Source organism: Erithacus rubecula (assembly GCF_903797595.1).
Source record: "Erithacus rubecula genome assembly, chromosome: 1".
Classification (NCBI taxonomy): Eukaryota; Metazoa; Chordata; class Aves; order Passeriformes; family Muscicapidae; genus Erithacus; species Erithacus rubecula.
In genome coordinates, this window is record NC_136658.1 from 110494321 (window position 1) to 110513243 (window position 18923).

At 43.8% G+C, this 18923-nt stretch overlaps 2 protein-coding genes across 2 annotated transcripts in view; one reads left to right on the plus strand and one right to left on the minus strand.

The window, feature by feature from the left end:
* Positions 1-18923, plus strand: part of SETD4 (SET domain containing 4) — a 242220-nt gene that overhangs the window by 134462 nt on the left and 88835 nt on the right. The gene's annotated exons all lie outside the window — the stretch shown is intronic.
* On the minus strand, positions 7516-18204 carry CHAF1B (chromatin assembly factor 1 subunit B). The gene is made up of 14 exons (XM_079312465.1): positions 18142-18204; positions 17554-17684; positions 16380-16512; positions 16159-16276; positions 15660-15763; positions 14740-14836; positions 13605-13689; positions 12606-12699; positions 11360-11429; positions 11175-11266; positions 10044-10206; positions 9249-9821; positions 8740-8831; positions 7516-8360 (listed from the first exon to the last, which is right to left on the minus strand). Exons 2-14 carry the CDS (start codon positions 17677-17679, stop codon positions 8239-8241), a joined length of 1869 nt encoding a protein of 622 aa, XP_079168591.1. The 5' UTR covers positions 17680-17684; positions 18142-18204; the 3' UTR covers positions 7516-8238.

Here is an 18923-nt window from a genome sequence, read left to right on the forward strand (position 1 = left end):
AAAGGGCTCATTGACAGAACCACCCCAGCCTTCCACCCTGCCCCAGCTGCCTCTTGGTTTCATTTGGTCACATTTTATCATTTCATGGAAAACACAGAGAGAAAAAGCTCAGAAGCATTGATAAGCCTTGAAAATAAGAGTTAGAACCAAAGTGTTTGGAGGGGTTGTGGCTGCCCCTGGACCCCTGGCAGTGCCCAAGGCCAGGTTGGACATTGGGGCTGGAGCAGCCTGGGACAGTGGGAATGTCCCTGCCATGGCAGGGGTGGATGGTCTTGAAAGCTTCTTTCAGCCTGGAAGATTCTGTGAAAATCATGGTAAAGATCAGATAAAATAACACCAGGTTTGGGTTACATCACATTTGCAAAGTTAGATCCTTTTAAGTCCACTCACTCTCAAAAGGAAGTGGAGAATGAAGAATCTGGAAATTGGGACAGTTCAGTAAAATATTTCCCTTTCACTGAACAGTATGAACTCAGGGAATCAGCTTTGCACTTGTTGATGTTTTCTGGAATTTTGTGGAATTGGTATTTGCTTCCTCTAGAAAGGAAAACCATCAAGTGAGTTGCCAGCAGGAGCAAAAGCAGGAGCAAAAACAAAGAATTCCCACCCCAAGTAATATCCAAGTGTTCCTTTATGACCTCAACAGGGAACAAACAACCCAGATCTCCACAGAAAACCAGAAATGGGAGTGAACAGAATTTCTGGAATGTCTGGTTGCTTCCAAGGCCCAAACAGGAGAATATTGGTCTTTAGAGAGGCTCCCACTGCATGGACACACCACCCTCCCTTGCTCTGGAAGTTTTATGGTCTCTGGGCATCAGTGTGACCAGACCTGCAGCAATTTCAATCTGCTGCAGGATCTGCTTCTCTCTTCCCACACAGTTTCCTCCATTCCTCCTGCAGCACATTTTGAAGGTGTGTTTTGGCCAACTTTGTTGTATTCTTTGTTTTCTGCTTAATGAGTTTCATCAGCTCCTGAGAGCTGTCCCTGCCATGGAATGAGGTGACCTTTAAGGTCCTTTCCAACCCAAATAATTTTGTGATTCCATGATTTAACCTCAGAGGACACTCAGGAGGGATGTAAGGATTTTCCAAAGGAAAAGCTCTTTTCAGTTGAGAAATCATTTCAGGATGAGCTGAATTATCTGCTACATCTGATTTTAACTTCACTCCACTCCAAGGGAGCCAACTCCCACTCATGTTTCACCTGAAAGCCTCTGGAAAAAGCCACCTTCAGCTCCCTGTGGGTTAATCCCACAATCCCCAAGGATGCAGCCAATAGCTTCTTCCCTATTTAAACACACTCTGAATTGGGTATTAACTACCTGCTGTGTTTGGCAGCTCTCTTATTCCTAAAATAAACAACTGTATGAAAAGTCATAAAACCTCTATATTGGACTTTTTCATTAAAAAAAAAAAAAAAACAACAACAGAAAAAAAAAATCAAAGTACTGTCAGGATTTTAGCAGCCTCACTTCTTGCAGTAAATCTGCTTCCACAGCTGTTCCTGCTGTACTGTGTCCTTCAGCCAAGAGTAGCTGCAGTCCAACATTTCCTTCTTAAGTTATTCCTTACCCAGAGCAAAGCCAAGGGAATTTTGGACAGGGCTCACTTGCTCAAAATTATGAATGTGCTCTTATTAGAGCAGGTTGCATGTTTTATATTAAATATTCATTCAAATAACAATCCAGCAAAATGTTTGTCAGGATGAGAGTTACTTTGGCTGAAAGGACACATTTTTCTTCCAGTCTCCACCAAAACTCACCCACATTTATCATGTTCAGGATCTAAGGGCATTAATGAAGATCTTGCTTGAATTTGTTTGAGCTCCTTCAGCAGTGCCAGATCCTGTTCTCCTGTTTCAGAGTTGCACCAGTTCAGGAATTGCTTGGTTGTCACTGGGGAAAAGCCTTTTACAAGTTTTGCTGCAGCTCATAAAAGGAGGGAAAAAGAAAAAAAAGGGGGGGGGGAAATGAAAAGAAAGGAGGGGAAAAAAAGAGGAAAGTGACATTTTCTCTTCAAAACCTGCCTGTGTTGAGCTGAGAGTTACAGGGTGTCTCTAAGGTGGTTTGATTTCATGGAATCATGGAATGGTTGGGGTGCAAGGAATCTCACAGCTCACCCAGTGCCACCCCTGTCCTGGCAGGGACACCCCCCACTGTCCCAGGCTGCTCCAGCCCCAGTGTCCAGCCTGGCCTGGGACAGGGATGGGAATTCCACAACCTCCTGGGACACCTGTGCTTCACCACCCTCACAATAAAGAATTTCCTCCCTAAATCCCATCTGTCCCTGCCCTCCCTCAGCCTGAGGCCATTCTCCCTTTTCCCTGGTGAATTATCCCTCTCCAAGTCAAACCATGAAAGAAATGTTTCCTCTAAAGCCCAAGAAGTTCAGAACTCCACACCTTGCTCTGAGCCAAAGCCCAGCTCCAGGAGCTGCTCCCATGAACCAAATTAAAGGTTAGCAATGTTGCCATCGTGTGGCTGCTCCCAACAATGATTAATTTCATTAATCAGAAAGCAGATTGCACCTGGATCCTGCTGGTAAAAGCTCAGAGACAATGTTTCAAGTTGTTATTATTACAGGATATAATTGATTATTTTTATAGCAATGGATAAGGTGATGCCACACCTCTGACTGTGCTCCTTATCCTCGGGGATTTATAGATCATATTGAAAACCTCACTCCAAAATTCATCTTGAAATTCTAGAAGTGAAAATCCTCTCTTCCTGCAGAAACAAGAGGGAAGAAAAAAGGGCAAGGAATCAGTTTCAATACTCTTCATATTTGACATGGATTGAAAGTGAAATTTTTACATTCCAACTCTTGAATTACTTTATCCTGACTGCTGTAATTTGTGATTTTCAGTGGTTTTATTATATTTTTTTATTCTATTTTAATATACTTCTCTGTAATATCACACCAAATTCTCCTACACTGGCAAGAAAAATCCAAGGAAAGGAACTGCCACAGCCACATCAGAGCAGCTGGGATGCCCCTGGACCCCTGGCAGTGTCCCAGGCCAGGCTGGACACTGGGGCTGGGACCAGCCTGGGACAGTGGGAGGTGTCCCTGCTCACTGGATGAGTTTTAAAGTCCCTTCCAACCCAAACCATCCCATAATTCTGTGATTTATTTGGAAAATTTCTTCCCTTCTGGGAAGTTGAGAGTGAATAGAAACAATGGTGAATTTACCACCCCACCTGCTCCAGGAACCAGCACATCCCAGGTCCTGGCAAATTCTCCAATTTTTTTTGGTGGAAAACCCTGCCTGGGCATAAAGTGCAGTTATTTTATCCCTTCCCTTTCCCACTAGCCAGGATTTCTCATTCCAAGGAATAACTGGACAATAACCCATTTTTTCCTTCACTGTCTGCTCAGAATTACATATTTTATCCAGTAAAATATTGCAGCAGGAAAGTGTTTTGCGCTATTCCTGCTGATCCAGGCAGAGAACTCTGATTTGGCTGTTCCTGCCTGCCCATTTTTCCTTCTTGTAATAATCCATCCCAGACTAATAATCCATACCATTAAAGGAACACTTGGATATTACTTGGGTTGGGAATTCTTTGTTTTTGCTCCTGCTTTTGCTCCTGCTGGCAACTCACTTGATGGTTTTCCCTTCTAGAGGAAGCAAATACCAATTCCACAAAATTCCAGAAAATACCAACAAGTGCAAAGCTGATTCCCCGAGTTCATACTGTTCAGTGAAAGGGAAATATTTTACTGAGCTGCCCCAATTTCCAGATTCTTCATTCTTCACTTCTTTTCTGGAGTGGCTTTTTTAGGGATTTCAAATTTCCAATATTGGAACACACAGCTAACACCTCCTCTCCTTGCAGAGTAAATCCACACCTTCTTCCTGCCCTCCTATTTATTTGTAAGCACATCCAGCTGGTGCAACCCCACTGGAAAAGGGAAAATAAAAATATCCAGAGGCTCCTGCAGCTCCTGGCTGTGCTCAAAGTACCACTTTGAATGGGATCAATTGAACAGGCTGAGATCCCACAGCCATTCTCATTCCAACTTGGCCAGTTCCCATTTCCCCCAGCAAACAACACTTCAAAATTCCTTATTTCAGCTTGGCAGAAATCAAACTAAAAATTTCTACCCAGCTTATTTATTTACTTTTAGTGGCTGAAGGGGAGAAGTTTATGCTAAGACAAAATCTGATATTATCTAACATCAAAATTTAGCATGATTGTGCTTAAAACTCAAAAAATGCAGAGAGAAAGGATTCCCTTCAAAATGAAACTTTCCTGCAAGGAGAAACACTTTAAGTGGAAAACACAAATAACTGGAGCACAAAAAAAAAAGAAGATTTGGGGAGTTCAGCCCTCCCTGAAAAGATGGCAACAACTTAAAAGACACAAACAGGTTCCTCTCTTTTCAGGAGCACCAGGATCAAGTTTTCCCAGGCATTGGAAGAGCCCAAATTTATGCCCAGTTTCCAGACAGAAAGAAATCTGTGAACCTTTTGAATTATTCATGCTCTGAGAGGCAAATCCTCTCGGGTTGCAGGCACAGAGGCTTTTCCTGGGATTTTTCAGCTGAGGGAATAAGGAACAGAATCCTCAACAATATCAATGTCCCTGGGCTGGAAGTTTGGCAGCCACAGGAGGGAAAAGTGCTCCCAGTTTGCCCATTCCAGCTTTTCTGCTGGTGGTGGAGACTCCAGGATGATGAGCATGGAAAAGCTTCTCCCACAGGGATTGGGAAGGAGGAGCAGCCTCAGCATCTCCAGTCCTGCATCCCAAAATCCCACACCTGAGGAGGAACAGAGCTGCTGGGTGGGGTTGGGGTTCAGGGAGAGGGATAATTGGGACCAAATGTTGGGATTTGACTTTGGAGATTATTGGTGAAAGAGCTGCTGAGTGAGGGCTGAGAGATCTCCTGAGCAGGAAGGTCTGGAATGAGAAGGGAAAAATCCCTGGGAAGGACAGAAGGGTTTAAAAATCAATTTATTCCAACACAAACCAAGGGCAGGGACACCTTCCACTGTCCCAGGCTGCTCCAGCCCCAGTGTCCAACCTGGCCTTGGGCACTGCCAGGATCCAGGGGCAGCCACAGCCCATCCTGCCAGGATGAATTCCTTCTCTTTATCCAACCTTTGTCCCTGTGAATGTCCCATTTGTCTTTAAGAACAAGCTGTGGATCTGCTGGTAGATAAGGTTAGCAGTGAGAGATAAAACAATGGGATGGATTCCACTGATTGATGAATGGGAAAAGAGATTTACCTTTACAAACAAACTGTAGGTTTGTTGAGAAATGAAATTGGATATTGAAAGATGAAAGAAGCAACGGGGGAAACTATGAATTGTATAAGAATTAAAAATTAAAAGGGAGGGTTGTACATTAGAGGGGAATCTCAGGTGTTCTGGGAAGTCTGTGCCTCTCAAGTGCCTCAGTCCATGGGGAAAGAGAGAGGGAAATGAGACCAGGAAAATGGGATAAAAAGGGAGGTGAGTCCTCCAAAAATTGGAGAGATCCCAGGGAAATGCCCCATGGCCTCTCCCTTAATTTGAATAAAGCCAAAAGGACTCCTCTGTCTCCTTTTTGGACACAAACCTCTGCTGTTTGTGGGTTAATTTCCCTGTCACCCCTGTCCTGTCACCTCCTCCTGGCTCTGAACTCTCTTCCCTTGGTGGACTTTTCTCCAAAACCCCAAATCCAGCCTGTTGTGGGTTGTTCCCACATCCTGCTGAATGTGCTGGGAACCTGTGTCACCTCAGGCTCTGTTGCTTGGACAATCTGCAGTGCCAATTTTTCCTGGAAAAACCTCTGGACAGGAGAGGCTGTGCTCTCTTCACCTTTTGATTGAAGCCATCCTGCTGTGTTTTCCTCCTGGAAGGATTCTTCTCTGTAAAACTCAGTTTTCTTCTTCACCATGTGGAAAGAAGCCTAAAATGATCAGTTTGTGGAGCAAAAAAAAAAGGTAAAGAGGATTAAAAATGTCTGGAAGGATGGAAGTCTGGAGTGGAGTTTCTGCTCAGTTTGCTTTGTTTTAGGGAATGCTGTCACCTGCTGGCAGGAGAGTAAAAAATCAGAGTTTTGTGGCAAAAAGAGCCTCCCCATCCCAGAGGAAAAAAATCCCACAAAAAACCTCTCAACTAAACCCCAGGCTGGAAAATGAGATGTTCTTGGGTAAAGATCCTCATTGAGCTGAGGGTCCTGCACAGGAATTCCCAAAGATTCCAAACTCCCTCCCATCCATTTCTGGTTCCTCAAACATCACTTTTGTCTCCTTTTCCAACCTCTCTCCTCATCCCAGCTCCAATTAATCCATTCCTGCCCTTTTTCCTCTCACAACCTCCATTTCCACCTCCTTTCCAACAATTTCCCACCTTCCAGAGAAAATCAGGAGCTGCCACAGGGCAGGAACATCTCCCACCTCCTGACTGGCACCATTTCCATTTTTCACAGGGAGCACTGAGAGATTTGAGATTGCCAAAAATTGGATATCAAGAAAAATTTCTTCCAGGGAAGTGGTGGAATCACATCCCTGATGAAATTTAATTTTGTTAGCAATTAATTTATCTCCATCTTCTGCAGGATCCTGCAGCTGCCACAGCAGAAAACAGCCAGAGCTCCCCAAAAAATCTGGTTTTTTCTTGATTGATTTGATGGTCTTTATGTTTTTTTAATTTGGTAACAAAGTTAATACAGAGGGAATGTGCAGACAAAATACAGAGATTCTGTCTGGAATCCATGGGCAAGGATAAAGCAAATTTTTGACCTGAAGGCAGTGGTTAATAAATGACAAGATAAATTAATATTGACAGCTGGGTAGCTAAAAATTAAAATTTCAACAGCACAGGAGCACAAGGTCTGGCTGTCTAAAAATTAACATTATTACACAGCAAAAAGTCTTTTCAGGAACAAGACAATCATGAGTCCTCACCCAGCTAAAAAGTTACAGAATGTGTTTGAAATTCATCTGAAAAATTGCAAATTCTATTTAAAACTCATCTGAAAAAATAAAAAATCCACTTGAAACCCATGTAAAAAATTACAAATTCTATTTGAAACCCATCTGAAAAATTGCAAAATCCACTTGAAACTCATCTAAAAATGTGCAAACTTTATTTGGAGCCCAACTGAAAAATTGCAAATTCTATTTGAAAACCCTGGTGCAGTTACCTCTAAATTCCTGTGGAACAAGATGTAAAAAAAAATGCAGAATTAGGACACAGAAATCATCTTTTAAAAGCAAGTTAGAGAAATAAATGTAAGAATTAACTCTATAATTCTTCACTAGAAAACCCAGGTTTAATTAAGTCTAATGAAGATTCATCCTCATCAGAGTGAAAAAACAATGATCCCATCAAGTTTTCTACAACCTTTTGCTTTATTAATTGTTGAAATTTAATTGGAGGCAAGAGTTCATTTGCCTGAAGGACTGACAGAGGTGTTTGTTAATATTTCCTCCCTGTGAGACTTTTGTGAGTCACTTCTGGAACATTTGTATTTCTGCTTTTATGAAGTATTAAATGCTAAAAAGGAATTTCAGGTGTAGAAGTTTCCCATCCACTGGATTGTGTTTTATTGGCTAAGGGAGTTAAGCTGGGGAAAAAGGGGAAATTTCAATGTACACACTCAAATCCTGCTGCCTCAGGAAAATCTCACACCTGCATTCCTTCTTTCAGTCCAGAAATAAAACAATAAGAACTTGCTGCTGTTTCTTTCTTACAGAGGATTTCTTCTTTTGGCTTTCTTGTTTTTTGCAGTTCAATCTTCCCATTTCTGCTTCCACATCCCCAGTCCTGAGCTTTGCTGCTGCATCAGAGTCAATCAGCTCCACCCCAGAACTAATGGGGAACATTATTTTATACAAGAAATAAACCAAAATGCTGGAATGACACAATTTCCTCTTTTTTTAAGTCCTGAATCACATCAAATCTTATGAATGCATTTGATTCTTTTTGCCAGACAGTTCCTGGAAGACATAATGCTTTCTAAACATGGATTTAAGGACTCTGATGGAGACTCACATTTTACTGGATGGATTTTTAATCCCCAGGATTTCCCTAATTTCCTTATTTTTGAAGTCACTTCCCATCTATTTCTCCTGCTGCAGGACCACATTCCTGAAACCTGGCTCTTCTCCTGGCAGCTTCTTCACAGTTCTACATCAAACATGCACAGGGAAGTTGAACTGGGAATTGAGGGTGGAGATTTTGCAACAAGGAATGTTCTCAGACATGGCTGCTTTGACTTCAGGCTGTCTCTGCTCAGCCTTTACTGGTTGGACTCAGAGCTGCCTTGGTCTCCAGCAGGTGCAGGAAGGGACAATTCCTCAATCCTGGCACGTTTTGGTGCTGGGGGTGTTTGGAGGCTCTCATCAGATGGCAGTGGCCTCTCTGGAAAAAGCAGACAGGAAAAGAATTTCAAATTATTAAATTCAGATTTTAAAAAATCCCAGCCTTGGTCTGAGAGACTCCAGCACCTGCAACAATGATAAACTGGAAGTACAAAAGTCCTTAAAAGCTGGAGAACATCACACCCATGAATTTATCTTTGGTTTCAGTGCTATAAAACTCTAAGGACAGTCACCACCAACTGCTTCAGAGCAGGGAGAACACATTTCATATTGCCCAAAGCACCTTTCAGACACATCAAAACAATGAAGAAGCTTTAGAATTTGCAATTAGAGTGAGGATTTTTTTACAGTATAAATCTATAATGGAGAAATCTGTCTGGGAAGAGACTTGGCTGGCATGAAGAGCCACAAAAACTTACCATGCTCCTGCTCTGAGGAAGGAGGGATGGGAGCTGGGTCTGGACATGCAGAGGTTGGGGTGTCTGGCTTCAAGGAAATCAAGTTTATTCTCCTTTAACAGAGCAGAAACAGTTAAATTGCTTTTGAGACATCATTTCCACAAGTATTTCACTTCAAGATTTAATTCATACAGAACCAGAAAACTGCACCTGAAGACAGAACCACAGAATATTCTGAGTTGGAAGGATCAAAGTCCAACTCCTGCCCAAGACAGACACATTAACTGTGGAGGATCAGGTGAATTTGCTGCCTCACATTTCAGGCAGAAATCCAAAAACTTCACATTTAGGAAATGTTGTGACCTTTCATTTACAACACAACAAAAAACTCCACATCAAGAGAACTTCCAACTCAGAGCCAGGGCTGGGAATTTGTGTGCAAAGCTCAGCCTTTAACTGCAGCACAAGCACAGCTTGTCTTGGCCCTTGTATTTATGACTGCAAGGGGCATCATCAATCTCAAATCTCACCTGGGTGTTTTGAAACACTGCAGAGTGTTGAGGGTCACCCTCCTGGGCTGGGGGGCTCTGCTGCTCTGGGTGCCTGCCTGGCTGCTCCTCTCCTCTGAGGATGGCACTGGGGTGGTTTTGATGGCAGCAGGGGTGGAAGGGGCTGGCACTGGGGTGGTTTTGATGGCAGCAGGGGTGGAAGGGGATGGCACTGGGGTGGTTTTGATGGCAGCAGGGGTGGAAGGGGATGGCACTGGGGTGGTTTTGATGGCAGCAGGGGTGGAAGGGGATGGCACTGGGGTGGTTTTGATGGCAGCAGGGGTGGAAGGCAGCTCCTTCCCAGCACTGCTGGGGGTTCGGGGTTGGAGTGGGGGATCCTTGCTGGGAGGGGTCCCCTCTGCCAGCCTGGAGCCTGGAGAAATCACTTTGTGGGACTGGTTCTTCTTGGCTTTCTTGTCTGCTGCTGCTCCAGGAGTCCTGACATGGATCTGGGGCTTTTCCTTCAGGGGCACTCCCAGCTCATCCTCCTCAAAGGTGACAAAGGAGCAGTACCCATCCGTGGAGGAAATGGCCAGGAAGGATCCATCACTCGACCTGTTTGGGATTTATTTTTGTCCATTAAAGGCCAAGATTTTTATTTCAACCCTCAATTGATTAAGAGCCACAATTCTCTAATTTGCAGAGCAAATTGCTGCTCAGACACTGTGACCACGTGTGTGTCATGAATGAAATATAAACCCAAAGTGCTGTGAAGGACTGGACTTGGAAAAAGGACATTTCCCCATCACAATAAATCTTAGGGATGCAATTCCTTACCATGAAATGTCACTCAGGGTGTGGTAATGGATGTTGGAGACATAACCAAAGGGGAAGGACTGCTCAGTGTCATAGAAAAGCACAGAATCTTCAGAAGCAACAGCAAACACCAGTCGATAGGGGAGGTTGAACAGGGCAGGGGGGGATTTGGGATTGATTTCATCTGCAAAGAAATGAAAAGTCAGAATTCTCTTGTATTTATTGCAAGGTGGTGACTGCACTTAGCTATTAACTTAAATAAAATTATAACATCAATCAGTATAAACACGGAGCAGAGAGTTCTGGCATAAAATGTAAAATTTAACATTTCTGTGGTCTGAAATTTACACTTTATTTTCTTTGTTGAAAAAAAAAATTGGCAGGTTTCTCCCTCTGGATTGCTACTGTTTTGTTTTGTAAATTTTTCCCTCTGTTTTCCAACTGGAATTTTTCAGCATTTTTAATAATAAAGTCTCCCTTTAGAGGAGCAACAGAGACCAAGTGCAGACCCTCATCTCCTTCCCTTGCAACACCCCAGATCTAAAATTATGATGGAAATAGAACAGGGAAATCCTGTAAGGAATAGTACAAATTTAATCTTTAAAGAAAGGAGCCAAGCTCTGCCTTTTCACCAGAGTAATGTCAGTGCTGTTAAAATATAAACACTCCTGGACCCATAATAAAGCTGGATTCAATAAATAAAAAGTAAATTCTTGTGCAACTTTCACATAATCCTGTCCCCAGCTCAGAATTGCTGTTCTGCCCCAGCACTGCTTCCTTGAATAAACACCAGTGCTTGCAGCAAACCATTCCAACTCCCTGTGATGTGGGCAGTGGAGACTAACAGGAATTATTTCACTGCATTGCTCCTCTGGTGCTAAACCAGCTTATTTATTTTGAACACAAAATGGTTAACAGTTCAAGGAAAATATTTCACAGTGTTTCTGCAAGGAACAACATTTATCCACTCTATCAAAAGCTACTCATGAGGGACTTGAGGTGAACTCAGGGCCTCAGGATCAGGAAACAGCTTCTCACATGTGGTTCAGCACTGTCTTAGAGGAATGCTGAAAGGCTGGGGCATAAAATAGTGTCCAACCACATCTTTTCCCAGATTTTCTGGGAGTTCCCACTGCCTGAAGTTTCTCATACCTTTAGCAGAGGCTCCTCTCAGCTCAAAGTACACAGGACAGCAGCGAACAGCCAGAGTTCCCTTGCCAGGACAGGGCAGGTGACCCACAGGCCTGCAAGAGAACAGGAGTTCAGGAAACACATTGGCACTATTAGAATTGATTGTTTTTAAATAAATGCAGATTTTTATCTCACTAAAGCCTTACCTTTTAAAATTGTTTCTGGAGAAAACATAGGTGGTGTTTGTAACGTTCTCTCCTGATTCCACACAGCCAGCTGCAAAAACAGAGGTTCCAAAATTACTCATCACCTCAGAGAGCTGCTGAGCACCTTGTGTGCACAAACATCCCAATTCCTGGGAATTAGGCTTCTCAAGAAACAGTCTCATTCCCAGGAATTAGGCTTGTCATTTGGGCAAAACTGAATACAACTTTGAAAAGCATCCCAAATATTTATTTAGTGCTGGTTTTGTTTCCCTCATACACTTCTCTCTTCAAAGCTGCTTTTTGATGTTGCCAGACATCAATAAAAGCAGAGTTTGGGCAAGCACACACTGATCTCTCCTTGCAGGGCTGGTTTTAGTCTGAATGCAGAATGTTCTGAGGGAAGATCCCAAACAGAAATGAGTAAAAAATCCCCACTCATTAAATAACCTACTCAATCAATCCTTCATTTCTATGTTAAGACTTGTGGTGTTGCAATTTATTCAGCAAAATTCCATAAATATAGTTTCCATCACAGGAGAAAGTTGATGGACTGCTAATGGAGAGTATTGTGGAGTTTTTATTTTCTTAGTAGGGAGAATGAGGAATGGCTTTATTAGGATAAATCAACATCCCTGAGATGTAGGAAATATTAAAGAACATTCAAATTAGGATATAACAGATTGAGGGAGCTGGGAAGGGGCTCAGCCTGGAGAAAAGGAGTCTCAGGGTGGCAGCAGCAGGAATTTCCCCATGGAAAGGGAGCTCAGGGGTTGGAACTGCCCAGGGAGGTTTGCAGTGCCCATCCCTGCAGATGCCCCAGGAATGTGAACTTGTGGTTTAAAGGGGCTGGGCCATGGCTAAAAGTCTTCTCCAAGCTCAGCAATTGTGTGATTCTGGCCTTTCCCTCTCTCCTCAGGGCTCTGTCAGCTCAGCACAATCCCAGCTGGGGTGCCCCATCCCTTCCCTCCAGGATTAAAACCACCAAAGCAGCACCAAGCACCTGCTCCTGAAGGGATGTTGTGTATCAGAGTGAATAAAAATGCTCCTGGGGAGCCCCTGAGGAATCAAGATTTCCTGTAAGGAGCAATTTACCCACGGAAAGGGAGCCTAGGAGGTTTGCAGCTGTCACCTGGAGGTGGCACTCAGGGTGACAAAGTGGGGCTGGATCCCAGCTGGGATTCCATGACCTGGGGAGTATTTCCCACCCTCAGTGAGCCAGGCCAGGTGGCAGGAGGTGTCCCCACACCTGGGGTGAGCAGGTAGGAGCCATCAGGGGTGAAGCTGAGGCGGCGGAAGAAGGACTTCATGCTGTCATCGTGGAACATCCGAAAGCTCCTGACCTGCAACAGCAACACTGCACTGGGGACAGGGCCAGCAATGTGCCAGCTGCAACCCCAGAGAGGCAAAACATCCACTGGGACACTCCAGCCTGATGGAACTTTTCCAATCAAACCTCTGGAAAGTCATGGCTCCTTCTATGATCTCTCTAGAAATTCTTCGCAGTTAAGAAAAATAGTTCCTTGATCCCTCCTGAGCTGCAAAGGGAAACATTCCCAGAGCTGTCACCTTGAAGCAGCCATCAAAAAATAGTCATAACCTGGAGAACAACATTATTTAACACCCAGGGCTGCTCAGGCAGCTTGTTCTAAGCCTAGGATTAGAGGTTGAAAGAGAACTTCTCTCATGGCAAAGTGCCTGCTCTCAGTGTCTATAAAACTCTTACAAATGTTTTCCCCCAAAAGAAAAGGAGTGAATAGAAGGAATTAAGAAAGTTATAGCCAGCTTGGAGGTGTTATTTTATTATCACTTCAAGCTGTTTGGGAGGAAAAAAAGCCCTTTGTTTTCCCTCTTAGGGTTAGAATTTCCTAAATTATCCCTAATTCATATTTTTTCTTCAAAATCTTACTACCTTCTTGAAAATTCCAGGCTGTTAGTTTTAAAATATTATTACTATGTAATAATCCACTAATAAACTCCCAGCTACTGCCAGGCATGTTTGAAGCTTTTCCTGCTAAGAACTATTTTTTCCACACTATTTTTAACTTTTACAACTAAGGGATTGTGTTACTGCTTTAATCAGCAAGAAATTTTGGGGCTGTGGTTTGGGGGTGATGATGGTGGGAGAGGATGAGGGTGGTCACTTCCAACTTTGATGACTCTGTGACACAGGGATTATCTGAATGGAAAATATTCCATCCTTTGGTTTCATGGATCAGAAAGTTGAGATAAAAGCAGAAGCACTCACCTCTCCTTCAGCTCCTGAGCCTGATGGCATCTTGGTGACATTGAAGGCCACCCTCTTGGTTTGGGTGCTGTAAACTCTCAGGACCCTGGGAGAGAGAGCAGGGAATCATGGAATGCTTTGGGTTGGGAGGGACATGAAAAATCAGCCATTTCCACAGGCAGGGACACCTCCCACTGTCCAATGTCCTTGGGCACTGCCAGGGATCCACAGCTGCTCTGGGAATTCCAGCCCAGCCTCTCCTCACCCTCACAGGGATGAAATTTTTTCCCCAGTATCCCATCTAACCCTACAATCTTTTAGTTTGAAGCCATTCCCAGTGTTCCCTTGGGAATTGTCTCTCTCCATGTTTCCTGCAGCTCCTTTAGGCTGAGCTCAGCCCCAGCTCTCCCAGCCTTTCCTAAGAACAGCTTCCTTTCACCTCAAATCTCCCCAAAAAATACCCCAGGACCTCCCTCCTCAGTCAGCACCTCAAACTATAAATCTGGACCACCAATTAACCATTAATTAAAATTCTCCTCACGAGGCAGCACCACAGGGATGTGTTTTAATGACTAAAGAACCAATGAAGCTCTTGCAGTGCTTGGACTCCACAATGTTTGGGAGGTGCCAGCACAAGGATTTGTGGAGGAATAAGGGAATCAGGAAACAGGGAACTGCCAGGCTGCTCCTTCCTGCACTGTAGGTCCCTCAAGAGTGGGAACTCACCTTAAAAATAAACCACATCTCCAGCAGTCACATCACCATGGAATGCTTTGGGCTGGAAAAGATCATTTAATTCCATCCCAGCCATGGCAGGGACACTTTCCACTATCCCAGGCTGCTCCAGCCCCAAGGATGAATTTATCAGCTCATTAACATGACCATGCAGCAATCTCTTAACAGTATCAGAAGTGATCAATAACATGAAAACTTAATTCCTAAAGGATTCTCCTACAAAAGTTTATTTGCTGCTAAGAGAGATAACAGGAATCGTGTAACACAAGCCAAAAAATGAACTAAAATATCATTTCACTTTCACATTAACTTGCTTACACAAGAATAAAACAAAACCTCATTTTTATCTGGCATCCTCCCTTTTAATTCACTCTCCTGGAAAAAGGAATATTCAGGAAAAACACTCAGACCAACAGCTCACCTGTCACAACTCAGGGTTGCAATATACTGGCCTAGAGGATCCCAGGTTACTCCTTGGACATAACTCTTGTGCTCATTAAATATTGAAACTTTCTGCCCTGAAATTATAAACAGGTTTCAGATTATAAATTCAAATGTGTTTCCAAACATTTTAGACATAAAACAAGACAAAAAAGTGCTTCAAGACAAAACAAGAAAAAAAACCCAGACATAACACAAGACAGAAAAAAAAGTAAAAAAAAAGTAGGAAATAATTTTTTAAACATAAAACTGTTAATTCGATGGTGGCTGATAAGAATATCAGCCAAAGTTGCTTTTCAAGTGCCAATTTAAGGTTTGTTCACTACAAATTTAGTAATTAATTAGAATTAATATTAAATTAATATCAGAACTGAGCTAAGCAAAGCTCTCTGACCCCACTGATGTTCCACAAGGGAAGGTTTCAGAGCCAAAACACTGATGAGACAAAGTCACAGAGAATTTTAAAAATACTTTGATGAGACAAAGTTGGAGAATTTTAGGAATATTTTGTTGAATACTGGCCACAGGTGGGATTTTTCCTATTATTTATGTTTTGCTTTCTTGCAAAGAAATACCAGAAGCTGACAAATTTGAAAGAAAATAAACAGCTTTTCAAAAGGAAGAACCAAACAGAGATGAGGCCATGCTGCACCAAAAAGTGGAGTAAGGAATATAAAAGATGTTTGTGCAAGAGTAAAAAATGTGTCATTTCCTAAATACTCCAAGGTGAACAGATTCCTATAGATAGAAATTTTGTTGGCCTGAGAATATTTTATATCTGTTTATAGAAGGGCCTCAGAAACCCAGAAAAACAATCATAAAAAAAGATGTTTCCCATTTTTTTGAGGGGGGGAATGGGGGAGGCTCTTCCAGCAGATCTGGAATTCCTGCAGCATTTACCTTTATTGACATCCCACATGATTGCTGTGTTATCCACAGAAGCAGATGCCATGTAATTTCCATCTGAGGTCCAACAAATATCATACACATCTTCCAAGTGGCCTCTAGAAGGCAGGAGAAATCAATTATTAATTTAAGAATTAAAAGCTATGTGTAAATATTAATTTTATGAATTTTTAAGTTAAAAAAAAATATCAAGAGGTGGATAAAGGCTTCTGTTAGGGCTTCAAGCACTTCTGCAACTCTTCTCACATCAAGCTGAGCAGCTGCCAGGAACTGCTCCTTCAGTTTAAAACCACTGTCCCTTGACCTGGTTATTTAAAATTTCCCTCTCCCTCTTTTTTTCTGAGTCCCATTAAGAGGGAGTTAAACGAATTAATATCAGAACAAGCAAATTGCAGACAGCACTGGAGTTGTGCACACACTGAAAATTGCACCATGTGATAAAGAGGAAACAAAAACTGTAAAAGAAAACCAAACTCACCAAATCATAAATTACCTCAAAGTTTTAACGACTGCCCAGTTCTCCTTGTTGAGCTGAGCTTCATCATCATCCTGAAAAACCAACGGCTCCAACTCTTTGCTGTCGTTCAGCTTCCAGAGCAAAATGACAGCATCTGTGGGAGAAATCAGAGGAAGCTGCTTCATTCCCCAGCCCCTTTTGAATTTCCTTGAGTTTCAGAATGATCCTGGCTGAGGCAGAGGAGCAGCAGCTCTCACCATCCCCTCCTGAGGCCAGGATGTCCCCGCTGGGAGAGAAGCGCACGACGTTCACGGCCTTGGTGTGACGTGCCAGGTTGGACAGGAATTCCACAATGGCTTTTCCATCTGGGCCTTTCTCCACTTTCCAGATCTAGTGAAGGGCAAGAGGTGATGTCACAGGATCATCAGGGTGGGAAGGGATCTTCAGGATCCCCCAGTGCCACCCCAGAGCCACCAGCATCACCCCAGCCCTGTCCCCAAGGGCCACATCCAGCCTGTGCTGAGCACTGCCCCAGACAGTGACTGCAAACCTCCCTGGGCAGCTCATCCCAATCCTGACCACTCTGCCAGGGGAATTTTCTTTCCCAATCTCCACCCTGAGCCTGCCCTGCTGCAATTTGAGGTCACATCCTTTCCTCCCTTCCTTTGGGACACAGCAGCAGAACCTGACCCTACCTCACTGATCTTCCTGTCAGGGAGCATCTTTTATGTCAAAAAAACCTGACATTTTTCTAGCCTTAAAATACGTATTTAAAAATCCCTGAAACATTGAAAAAAATTCAAGAGGTCAATTTGCCAGTGAGAAAGGGAACAGTTTTATCTGAGACAACTGGAACAAACTACTACAGAGACTATTTACAAGAGTATGTAATGACAAGTGGCTTCAAACTAAGAGAGCAGGTTTAGATTCAATATTAGGATGAAATCTTTCCCTGGGAGGGTGGCAAGAGGATGGGATGGAATTGCCAGAGCAGCTGTGGCTGCTCCTGGATCCCCGGAATGTTCAGTTCCAGGTTGGACATTGAGGTTGGAGCAGCCTGGGAGGTGTCCCTGCCATGGCAGGGTGGGTGACATTCCAAATCCAAACCACCCTAAAATTCTACAGACAGCTGCACAATCTTACACTGCTCCCTGAAACCCTGTGGCACATACCTGCCAATAACACAATATTTTGGATAATTAAACCAACTCAGTATTGTGGATAATGAAACCAGTTGGATATTCTGGATAATGAAACCAGCCCGATATTGTGGATAATGAAACCAGCCCGATATTGTGGATAATGAAACCAAGTGGATATTATGGATAATGAAACCAATCAGGTATTTTGAATAATGAAACCAGCCCGATATTCTGGATAATGACACCAGAATAATGAATTTCAGGTAAATGCCCCGGGCGCAGCTCTCACCCTCACGGCCGTGTCCACCCCAGCCGAGGCCAGGCGATTGATCCTCCCATCCGCTCCGTGCTGGAAATCCAAGCTGTAAACCGGCTCCTTATTGTGCCACACTATTTCACACGTGATGACCTTCATGTTTCCTGCAAAAACACAACAAATCCCACGTCAATTCTTGTTCCTTACGGCTGGGGCGGCCAAAGTTTGTGCAGATTTTCCCGGGCGCCGCCGGCAGAGCGTGGAATTGCACTGCAGTCATTGACAGGATGCTTTGAGAAAGGCTGTTTCTAAAAGTTGTGATTAGTACGGCTGAAGTTTCTGTTTGGGGATTGTAAAAGGATGGTATCAAGACCTGCGCATCGGTTTAACATTTGAGAGAAAAACTTTTTGGGGGTAACAACTCCATCCGGAATCCAAACAACGAGCGGCCCTGCGCGGGCTGGGGAAGGGCAGAGGCGCTGCTGGCCGCTCCCGGAACTCCGGGAATCCCCAATCCCGCTCTCCAGACTGCGGGGATCCCAAATCCCACTGCCCAAAACCCCAAAAATCCCAAATCCCGGCCCGGTTCCCCATATTAGGATCCCCTCCCGCACCCCTCACCTGCGGCCCGCCCGCGGCTCCCGCGCGCTCCCGCCGCGCATGCGCGCGCCCGCCCCGCGCGCCGCCTCACGAGCCGCCGGAGGAGGGGGAAAAAACCGCAAAAACACCAAAATAAACCTAAAATGATTGATAAAAATCTCAATGCGTGCACCGCCTCGAAAGAGTGCAAAGAAAAAGCGTTTGTTTTTTGGTGTTTTTTTGGTTGGTTGTTTTTGTTTATTTTTTTTTATTTCACAGGCATTGCTTTGCCTGACCGGTGTAAATATCAAGAAGTCTTAAAGGGTAATGTGGCCGCAAAATCCCGTTTCAAATGCGAACCTTTTGCCTGAAAATAATAATAGTAATAATAATAATAATAATAGACACAGTGAGAAAAGGGGTTTTGCTTTTATTTCTTGCCCAAATGAAGAAGAGCCTCTGGGTGGTGCCCTGAGAGTTCCCCACAGCCCACACGGCCTCACACAAATGAAAATTATTTCTGTATCACAGAATCCCTGAATGGTTTGGGTTGGAAGGGATGTTAAAACTCATTCCCACTGTCCCAGGTGCTCCCATTTCCATACTGGTGTGCCCAGTCCCAGCCATTCCCATCCCATTTCCATACTGGTGTGCCCAGTCTGAGCCATTCCCATCCCATTCCCATCCCATTTCCATACTGGTGTGCCCAGTCTGAGCCATTCCCATCCCATTCCCATTCCATTTCCATACTGGTGTGCCCAATCTGAGCCATTCCCATCCCATTTCCATACTGGTGTGCCCAATCTGAGCCATTCCCATCCCAT

Bases quoted from the DNA above. Each gene is read 5' to 3' on its own strand.
- CHAF1B (XM_079312465.1), bottom strand. From the start codon at position 17,679: ATGAAGGTCATCACGTGTGAAATAGTGTGGCACAATAAGGAGCCGGTT. The intron at 16,513-17,553 runs GTGAGAGCTGCG...GCCCTTCACTAG, and splicing joins GGGTGGACACGGCCGTGAGG to ATCTGGAAAGTGGAGAAAGG. The intron at 11,267-11,359 runs GTAAGGCTTTAG...GTTCTCTTGCAG, and splicing joins TCCAGAAACAATTTTAAAAG to GCCTGTGGGTCACCTGCCCT.